The sequence below is a fragment of the Lissotriton vulgaris genome, unplaced genomic scaffold (assembly GCF_964263255.1).
Source record: "Lissotriton vulgaris unplaced genomic scaffold, aLisVul1.2 SCAFFOLD_965, whole genome shotgun sequence".
In the NCBI taxonomy this organism is placed as follows: Eukaryota; Metazoa; Chordata; class Amphibia; order Caudata; family Salamandridae; genus Lissotriton; species Lissotriton vulgaris.
The window spans coordinates 53,335-63,787 of record NW_028255837.1 but is presented as its reverse complement, the minus strand read 5'-3'; the positions used below and the strand labels follow the sequence as shown (position 1 = coordinate 63,787).

Genomic DNA, 10,453 nt, shown 5'->3' with positions numbered 1-10,453 from the left:
AACATTGAGGGAGTGACCCAACCCCCCGCAAAGAAGTGACAACGACCCCCCAGTCCATGTCCTGAGGAGAACCCGTTAATCGTCACTGGGTTCGAAACGCGTCGACGTCCAGTACCACCAAGATACCAAATAACTAGGGCGTAATAGGAATACAAATAACACAATTCTACACTGCTGCCTAGTTCTTGTGTTTTTCCTATTTACAGCACCGTGTGATAAATTTACTGTGTATCTTTTGGTGGTTGTAACAAGTAGGCTAGTATTTCATTTCGTTAGTCCACTTGTTCAGTTTATATTCAGGATTGGTGCCTCTATGATTGACTAATTTGAGGCATTGTACAGTTGTCCATGTTAATTGTTTATCACAATTGTTTTGTTTTGAATATTTGATTTGATTCGTTTACTGTGGTATATTCAATGTATTTGTGAACTTTTGTAAATGTTGTGGTGTATCTTTTGATGCTTAAAACCGTTTTCATAATCTTCTATAAAACAAAAAAGTGATTCAACACAAATGGTTGTCCAGCCTAGCAATTGTTTATACTAGGTTGCGCATTATTGCAGAGACGCTAGCTGCCCGGCTTTTGTTTTGTTTACTTCAATGGTTAGAGCGGCAGACCCTGATGCAGAGGTCTAGCCCGGGACCAGGGTTCAATTCCCCGCCTCGGCGGGTCTTGGGCTCAAAATTCCACGGGCCTGATAATTCTCGCCTCGGTGCCTATTCCAATCATGGAGTCCCACTCTGCAACTCTGGGCAATAGCTTGCTTAATCTCCACAACGGCCCCCACAACGCTAAGGATGCCTGTCCTCCACCTTGGGGGTGCCCAGGAGTGGACACCTCACAGGGAAAGCCAGGATGGGTTCCACAGCGGTATTTGTACAAGCGCCTTGAGACCCTTGCGGGTGAGTAGTGCGCCATACAAGTATCAAATTTACATTTACATTTACAGGGTCTAGCATAGTCCGAATCCTCGGGTCCTGTAATAGGATTGGGTTTAACAGATGGAAGCATTCCTGCATCACCTTCTGTGTGTTTGACACCTCGAGCAGTCCGGCATTTTAGCTCAGAGCTCTTGCTTGCCATTAGTTTTGAGCTAATACTCACAGTGTAAAATGCAAACTACAAGTCCCAGAATGCACGAAACGCTATAAAAGAGCCAAAGAGCAGCTATAGGCGTGCCTGTCCTGTGCAGTTAAAGGAGGTTTGCATTGCTGCAACCCCTGCTGTATCTGTTTAGACTGTTAATGAAGCTTTGTGAAACTTTCAATTATAAAAAGTAGAAGCGTCTTCTATTCCCTTGTCCTTTTCGTTTCTCCCCCTCTTGTTGCTGCCTTTTCTCTTCTCACATTATTTTTCTCCCCTCTCTCTACCTTCTTCTCCTTCTTTCCTCCTTTCCCCATTGATTCTCTCACACATTGTTTTACCCCCGTGTATTCTTTCTCCCACCCGCTGCTTTCCTGTGTTTTTCTCAGAGTGAAAGTCTTGGTTCCACTTTTAATTTCCTGTATTTCTCTCATCCCTCTGCTGCCCAGAAATAAAGCACCCGTGGACCAGTCTGGGGTGATTTACGAGCCTCCGAGGCCCGGGTTGCTGCAGTCAGAGCTGAACTTGCACATTATAGTGCTGCGATGTCGAGGTAATACGCGCTATCTCCATGCAATTACAGTACAATTAGTGAGGCTGTATTCAGTAGACCCAGAGGAAGCGACAGGCGGTTTGCGGCTGTTCGTCCTTTCAGCAGCGGCCAGAGCGCAGTATAGGACAAAAAACTCAGAGCAACACGCAAAAGAAGACACACAGACACCCCCACTTTAGAACGAACCAGTTCAAGCACACATCGGAGGAAGAGACACACAGACACGCCCACCGTAGGAAGAACCAGTTCAAGCACACGCCAGAGGAAGAGACAAGCAGACACGCCCACCGTAGGAAGAACCAGTTCAAGCACACACCAGAGGAAGAGACAAGCAGACACGCCCACTTTAGAAAGAACCAGTTCAAGCAAACACCAGAGGAGGAGACACACAGACACGCCCACTTTAGAACGAACCAGTTCAAGCACACACCAGAGGAAGACACACACAGTCACGCCCACTTCAGAAAGAACCAGTTCAAGCACACACCAGAGGAGGAGACACACAGACACGCCCACTTTAGAACGAACCAGTTCAAGCACACACCAGAGGAAGACACACACAGTCACGCCCACTTTAGAAAGAACCAGTTCAAGCACACACACACCAGAGGAGGAGACACACAGACACGCCCACTTTAGAACGAACCAGTTCAAGCACACACCAGAGGAAGACACACACAGTCACGCCCACTTTAGAAAGAACCAGTTCAAGCACACACACACCAGAGGAGGAGACACACAGACACGCCCACTTTACAAACAGAGAAAAGAAACTTACCTTTACCTTCCCGCATTCCTGGGATCATGGCCGCCGCAGCTCAGGTCTGGAATCTCAAAAATGAGGCCACTTGTTCCATCTGTCTGGAATATTTTACGGATCCTGTGACTATCGACTGTGGACACAACTTCTGCCGCTCCTGCATCAACCAGAGCTGGGAGGGGAGAGATGGAAACTTCCCCTGTCCACAGTGCAGAGCAATATCAACAGGGAGAAGCCTCCGACCCAACAGGCAACTCGGAAACATTGTGGAAATGGTAAAACAGCTTCACCTGCCCCCCGTGGAGCCCCCACAGGAGCATCTGTGCGAGAAATACGAGGAAAACCTGAGGGTTTTCTGTGACGAGGATCAGAGGGTGATATGTGTGGTGTGCCGGGAGTCCAAGGACCATAAATCTCACTCAGTGAGACCCATCGAGGAGGCTGCCGAGGAGTACAAGGTATGTGTGCGAGTGTTATGGGATCACAAGGGAAGTGACTCCGAGCCCTTGAGGATTTTTGGGAAGGCTGCCGTGGACTACAAGGTATGTGTGAGACTGTTATGGGATTTTATTTATGTATTTATTTTTATTTTAAAAGTTGTATATAGCGCTAGCTTGACCCGTAGGTATCAGAGCGCTTTACATACACATAGTAAAAAAAACACAGAAGGGCATTACATAGTAGGCCGGCAGTAAGGAAGCAAGCCAAAGAAAAAAATACAGCATGGGGAATAAATATGCAGTGCAGCGGAGGGCCTTATCCTTCAGCATGACGCCAGACTGCCGGGTTATGACTGAGCCGGAAGACTTAACAGGAGCAGCAGACTCGCGGACAGCAGCAGACTCCCGCCGGCTGCCCGGATGAAGCCGCTCCTGGAGGAATGCAGGGAAGCGGCCGGCTCTATAGGCTGGGCCACGCCCACCCAAGGCCGTGCAGATCTGGAAATCCAGGGTTTGTTCTTATTCCCCTTAATGGTCACTGATTAAGTAGGACTACATTGAGGGATGGGGGGAGGGGGGGGGGTAAAGGAGGGGGGGGGGGCGGTCCAGGAGTAGTAAGGTGTGTCACAGCCCTAGGATCACAGCCCCAAACCGAGCCCCGTAGAGGGGGCCGCACATACACAAGGTGTGTCTGTATCAATCCAGCCACAACTAACTACTTACTAAGGGCTCCATGGAGAGTTCTGCCCAGGAGCACAGAGCTGGTCTGGAGGAATTCAGAGATCACTCCTTGCACTGCACGGTCTCCATAGACCATTCTGCACAAGATCACACGGCGTGAACTCCATAGAAAGGTCTTAAGATAACAAAGGATGGTATATTTGCCCAAGCCCTGTGGTCACAGTCACATCTCACTCCTTGATCCCCACACAAGGTGCTGCAGAAGTGTACAAAGTGTGTCTGTGGGTGTTCACTGTTTACCAGTGACATCACTTCCTGAGTCCCATGGAGAAGGCTGCAAAGGATGACAAGTTTTATGCTTCGATGACTGGAAATACGAGGCACTCCTAAGATTCCATGGAGAGGGTGACAAAGATCACAATGCTTGTGTGTGGGTGTTCAGGATTAATATATGAAGAGACACTTCGTGAGTTCATACAGGAGGCTGCAGAAGAGCATAAGGTGTGTCTGCAGGGGTTCAGGGACCACTCATTGCATTCTTAGGACGACAGAAAAAGGCAGCTCAAAAGCAGAAAGGCACGCGTGTCACAGCCTTGGCGTCACAAGGCCCGCCCCCCAAGTCCATAGAAGATGCGACAGAAGAGCGCAAGGTATGATTGTCATAGACCTGGAATCACACATCCCACACCTCAAGTCTCACAGGTGAGTCTGAAGGATGCCCAAGAGTACACAGAACTACTGTGAGTGTCCCGGGATCCAGAGTGGGTCTATGAGCTTGATTGAGAAGTAGGCCCAAGACTTGTGTCTCCGAGGGCTTTGGTGTCTCGAGCACTGCTCTGGGATGTATTAAGGAGGTGGCCCAAGCGTGTATGTATGGTTTGTGTGCGTGTGAAAGGATTTTGTTGCTCGGGTTCAAATTCTTTGTAAAACAGGAGCCAAGAGGCGTTTGGCAAAACAGAAACAATTTTGTTTAATTAAACATTTCAGCCCAGAGAACAGTAACAGGCCCATGGTCAAAATGCCTCAATGTACATTGTGTTGGTTTTTAATTTTTTATAATTTTTTTACATCAAGCCATAACGCAACCAGAATCCCATATTCTGGTTGGTTGGTGCCTTAGAGTCCTAAATTAATAGTCAAAAGTTACTCCAGGTGGGTCTCTACCTTGCATGGACACAGTGTGGCCAGTGGTGAATGGGTCTAGATGGCCTGCCTGGGGAGCGCGTGATCACTACTTGTGCTAGATCCTGATTGGCTCTGTGTTGCTAACTCATGTGGCATCTGACTTTATTGTGTTTTTGAACCGCACGTACCCCCTCGGGACCTGTGTGCTTTATTGGTCAAATCTTCCCTGACAATTGTGATGTCGCTGCGCCTATCTCTGGGATTGATCAAGAGTTTCCTGCCCACGTGTTTGCCTGCCAGCTACGCCTCCTGCCACCTGTGACCCGTCATTCAGTGATCCCGGACCTCGGTTGCAGGGCCTGTCTGACCACATACTTGCGTGTTGAGGTACATGTGGAGTTCGGGACGGGGGATTCTATTAATTAGGACAATAGTTGATTTTTCTTGACAAACGCATCAGCATTCAGAGGTTTAAAGCGGTTCTGCCTGCTCTATAAAGAAAGAGGCCTGAGAGTACACAACATGTCTACCTCAAGCGGTGCTCTGTGCTCCGCAGAGAAGGAAGCCCAGGAGTACACAGCGTGTCTGGGAGTGTTCAGGGATCTCCAGCACCGTAGGCTCTATAGCGAAAGAGACCCAAGGGTACACATCGTATGTTTCAGAATCTCAGGGAGATCTGTGTCTCTATACAGAGAGAGAGCCAGGAGTACATCTTATGTCTGTGTCGGGATGACAGATCTCATGCCGTGACCCCCCTGGGCAGAAAGGCACAAGCCATGGCTGTTGCAGCCCAGGGATCACTAGTCACAAACTGAGAGTCCCACTCCCACATAAGAGGCTGCAGAAGAGCACACGGTGTGTGTGTCACAGCCTTTGAATCACACTTTGGGCAAGTGAGCTCCAGAGAAATGTCTGCTGAGGAGCACATGGTTCGTCTGCTACAGCCCTGGGATTAGAGGTCTCACACTTGAGCCGCTAGGCCAGGGAGTAGAAGAGCAGGGATTATTCCTGGCATTCTAGCAGAGCCGCAGAGACCCCTGCAAAGAATAACTGAGTCTGGACCTTATCAGAGTTTGACAGATTCGGGGATCCACCAAAGAGACGCAGATGTCATGTCTGCCAAACTAGTAGGTCATCTGCTCTATTTAGAGTCGGGAGAAGCGCCATATTTCCAACAGCAGCATCCCCCCGGGCTCCAACAGCAGCACCTCCCTGGGCTCCATCAGCAGCACCTCCCTGGGCTCCATCAGCAGCGCCTCCCTGGGCTCCCTCAGCAGCGCCTCCCTGGGCTCCCTCAGCAGCGCCTCCCTGGGCTCCCTCAGCAGCGCCTCCCTGGGCTCCCTCAGCAGCACCTCCCTGGGCTCCATCAGCAGCGCCTTCCCGGGCTCCACCAGCAGCGCCTTCCCGGGCTCCACCAGCAGCGCCTCCCCGGGCTCCACCAGCAGCGCCTCCCCGGGCTCCCTCAGCAGCGCCTCCCTGGGCTCCATCAGCAGCGCCTCCCTGGGCTCCATCAGCAGCGCCTCCCTGGGCTCCATCAGCAGCGCCTCCCTGGGCTCCATCAGCAGCGCCACCCGGGGCTCCATCAGCCGCGCCTCCCTGGGCTCCATCAGCCGCGCCTCCCTGGGCTCCATCAGCCGCGCCTCCCTGGGCTCCATCAGCCGCGCCTCCCTGGGCTCCATCAGCCGCGCCTCCCTGGGCTCCATCAGCAGCGCCTCCCTGGGCTCCACCAGCAGCGCCTCCCTGGGCTCCATCGGCAGCGCCTCCCTGGGCTCTATTAGCAGCACCTCCCTAGGCTCCATCAGCAGCGCCTCCCTGGGCTCCATCAGCAGCGCCTCCCTGGGCTCCATCAGCAGCGCCTCCCTGGGCTCCATCAGCAGCGCCTCCCTGGGCTCCACCAGCAGCGCCTCCCTGGGCTCCATCAGCAGCGCCTCCCTGGGCTCCATCAGCAGCGCCTCCCTGGGCTCCACCAGCAGCGCCTCCCTGGGCTCCACCAGCAGCACCCCCCCTGGCTCCATCAGTAGCGCCTCCCATGGCTCCATCAGCAGCACCTCCCTGGGCCCCATCAGTAGGGCCTCCCATGGCTCCATCAGCAGCGCCTCCCGGGGCTCCACCAGCAGCGCCTCCCTGGGCTCGGTCAGCAGCGCCTCCCTGGGCTCGGTCAGCAGCGCCTCCCTGGGCTCGGTCAGCAGCGCCTCCCTGGGCTCGGTCAGCAGCGCCTCCCTGGGCTCCATCAGCAGCGCCTCCCTGGGCTCCATCAGTAGCGCCTCCCTGGGCTCCATCATCAGCGTCTCCCCGGGCTCCATCAGCAGCACCTCCCCGGGCTCCACCAGCGGCACCTCCCCGGGCTCCACCAGCAGCGCCTCCCGGGGCTCCACCAGCAGCGCCTCCCTGGGCTCAATCAGCAGCGCCTCCCGGGGCTCCATCAGCAGCGCCTCCCTGGGCTCCATTAGCAGCGCCTCCCGGGGCTCCATCAGCAGCGCCTCCCGGGGCTCCACCAGCAGCGCCTCCCGGGGCTCCACCAGCAGCGCCTCCCGGGGCTCCATCAGCAGCGCCTCCCTGGGCTCCATCAGCAGCGCCTCCCTGGGCTCCATCAGCAGCGCCTCCCGGGGCTCCATCAGCAGCGCCTCCCGGGGCTCCACCAGCAGCACCTCCCTGAGCCCCATCAGCCGCACCTCCCGGGGCTCCATCAGCAGCACCTCCTTGGGCTCCAGCAGCAGCGCCTCCCTGGGCTCCCTCAGCAGCACCTCCCTGGGCTCCATCAGCAGCACCTACCTGGGCTCCTCCAGCAGCGCCTCACTGGTCTCCATCAGCAGCGCCTCCCTGGTCTCCATCAGCAGCACCTCCCTGGGCTCCATCAGCAGCACCTCCCTGGGCTCCATCAGCAGCGCCTCCCTGGGCTCCATCAGCAGCGCCTCCCTGGGCTCCAGCAGCAGCGCCTCCCTGGGCTCCATCAGCAGTGCCTCCCTGGGCTCCATCAGCAGTGCCTCCCTGGGCTCCAGCAGCAGCGCCTCCCTGGGCTCCATCAGCAGCGCCTCCCTGGGCTCCATCAGCAGCGCCTCCCTGGGCTCCATCAGCAGCGCCTCCCTGGGCTCCATCAGCAGCGCCTCCCTGGGCTCCATCAGCAGCGCCTCCCTGGGCTCCACCAGCAGCGCCTCCCTGGGCTCCATCAGCAGCGCCTCCCTGGGCTCCATCAGCAGCGCCTCCCTGGGCTCCACCAGCAGCGCCTCCCTGGGCTCCACCAGCAGCACCCCCCCTGGCTCCATCAGTAGCGCCTCCCATGGCTCCATCAGCAGCACCTCCCTGGGCCCCATCAGTAGGGCCTCCCATGGCTCCATCAGCAGCGCCTCCCGGGGCTCCACCAGCAGCGCCTCCCTGGGCTCGGTCAGCAGCGCCTCCCTGGGCTCGGTCAGCAGCGCCTCCCTGGGCTCGGTCAGCAGCGCCTCCCTGGGCTCGGTCAGCAGCGCCTCCCTGGGCTCCATCAGCAGCGCCTCCCTGGGCTCCATCAGTAGCGCCTCCCTGGGCTCCATCATCAGCGTCTCCCCGGGCTCCATCAGCAGCACCTCCCCGGGCTCCACCAGCGGCACCTCCCCGGGCTCCACCAGCAGCGCCTCCCGGGGCTCCACCAGCAGCGCCTCCCTGGGCTCAATCAGCAGCGCCTCCCGGGGCTCCATCAGCAGCGCCTCCCTGGGCTCCATTAGCAGCGCCTCCCGGGGCTCCATCAGCAGCGCCTCCCGGGGCTCCACCAGCAGCGCCTCCCGGGGCTCCACCAGCAGCGCCTCCCGGGGCTCCATCAGCAGCGCCTCCCTGGGCTCCATCAGCAGCGCCTCCCTGGGCTCCATCAGCAGCGCCTCCCGGGGCTCCATCAGCAGCGCCTCCCGGGGCTCCACCAGCAGCACCTCCCTGAGCCCCATCAGCCGCACCTCCCGGGGCTCCATCAGCAGCACCTCCTTGGGCTCCAGCAGCAGCGCCTCCCTGGGCTCCCTCAGCAGCACCTCCCTGGGCTCCATCAGCAGCACCTACCTGGGCTCCTCCAGCAGCGCCTCACTGGTCTCCATCAGCAGCGCCTCCCTGGTCTCCATCAGCAGCACCTCCCTGGGCTCCATCAGCAGCACCTCCCTGGGCTCCATCAGCAGCGCCTCCCTGGGCTCCATCAGCAGCGCCTCCCTGGGCTCCAGCAGCAGCGCCTCCCTGGGCTCCATCAGCAGTGCCTCCCTGGGCTCCATCAGCAGTGCCTCCCTGGGCTCCAGCAGCAGCGCCTCCCTGGGCTCCATCAGCAGCGCCTCCCTGGGCTCCATCAGCAGTGCCTCCCTGGGCTCCATCAGCAGCGCCTCCCTGGGCTCCATCAGCAGCCCCTCCCCGGGCTCCACCAGCAGCGCCTCCCTGGTCTCCATCAGCAGCACCTCCCTGGGCTCCATCAGCAGCACCTCCCTGGGCTCCATCAGCAGCACCTCCCTGGGCTCCATCAGCAGCGCCTCCCTGGGCTCCAGCAGCAGCGCCTCCCTGGGCTCCATCAGCAGCGCCTCCCTGGGCTCCAGCAGCAGCGCCTCCCTGGGCTCCATCAGCAGCGCCTCCCTGGGCTCCAGCAGCAGCGCCTCCCTGGGCTCCATCAGCAGTGCCTCCCTGGGCTCCATCAGCAGCGCCTCCCTGGGCTCCATCAGCAGCGCCTCTCTGGGCTCCCTCAGCAGCGCCTCCCTGGGCTCCCTCAGCAGCGCCTCCCTGGGCTCCATCAACAACACCTCCCTTGGCTCCATCAGCAGCACCTCCCGAGGCTCCATTAGCAGCGCCTCCCGGGGCTCCATTAGCAGCGCCTCCCTGGGCCCCATCAGCACCGCCTCCCTGGGCCCCATCAGCAGCGCCTCCCTGGGCCCCATCAGCAGCACCTCCCTGGGCTCCATCAGCAGCGCCTCCCGGGGCTCCATTAGCAGCGCCTCCCTGGGCCCCATCAGCACCGCCTCCCTGGGCCCCATCAGCAGCGCCTCCCTGGGCCCCATCAGCAGCACCTCCCTGGGCTCCATCAGCAGCACCTCCCTGGGCTCCCTCAGCAGCGCCTCCCTGGGCTCCCTCAGCAGCGCCTCCCTGGGCTCCCTCAGCAGCGCCTCTCTGGGCTCCATTGGCAGCGCCTCTCTGGGCTCCATTGGCAGCGCCTCCCTGGGCTCCATTGGCAGCGCCTCCCTGGGCTCCATCAGCAGCACCTCGCCAGGCTCCCTCAGCAGCACCTCCCCAGGCTCCCTCAGCAGCACCTCCCCGGGCTCCATCAGCAGCGCCTCCCTGGGCTCCATCAGCAGCACCTCCCGGGCTCCATCAGCAGCGCCTCCCCGGGCTCCACCAGCAGCGCCTCCCTGGGCTCCATCAGCAGCGCCTCCCTGGGCTCCATCAGCAGCACCTCCATGGACTCCATCCGCAGAAACCCTTTCTAAAGGCCCATCTGCTGCTGGTCCTCGGTCATTGTACCAAAGGGGGAAGTTGTTCTGGGGTCCAGTTCTCCTGACTGGGCTCCCTGGGAGCGCCTGGTGGTCTCACACAGGAAAGCAAAGCCATTAACCCCCTCGACCTGGGAGAATATAGTCAGTTACTTTTCTTTTTTTGTATTTCTGTTACAAAATGCTGCTCAGCCAAGCTGCCATGTCTTGAGCAGCGCTGCAGCGGCTCATGGTAACCACAGAGACCTGCCTGGTGGAGATCGTGCAGTCGGTGTTCGATCCAGTCAGCGGTGGATCTCTCGCCTCTGACCTGGCTGCGCTGAGCCCTGACTCCACACACAGCACATGATGACTGCTCGGCTGCTGTCTCTACAGCACTGAAATAAGCA

The 10,453-nt window shown here is 58.2% G+C and overlaps 1 protein-coding gene across 1 annotated transcript in view; it reads left to right on the top strand.

Moving 5' to 3' along the window:
• Window positions 1-2,442: 2,442 nt before the first annotated feature.
• LOC147658871 (E3 ubiquitin-protein ligase TRIM11-like) overlaps window positions 2,443-10,453 on the top strand; it is a 52,185-nt gene continuing 44,174 nt past the window's right edge. Inside the window, exon 1 of the mRNA XM_086952076.1 lies at window positions 2,443-2,856. Coding sequence (XP_086808202.1) covers window positions 2,443-2,856 — 414 coding nt within the window. The remainder of the gene's footprint in view (window positions 2,857-10,453) is intronic.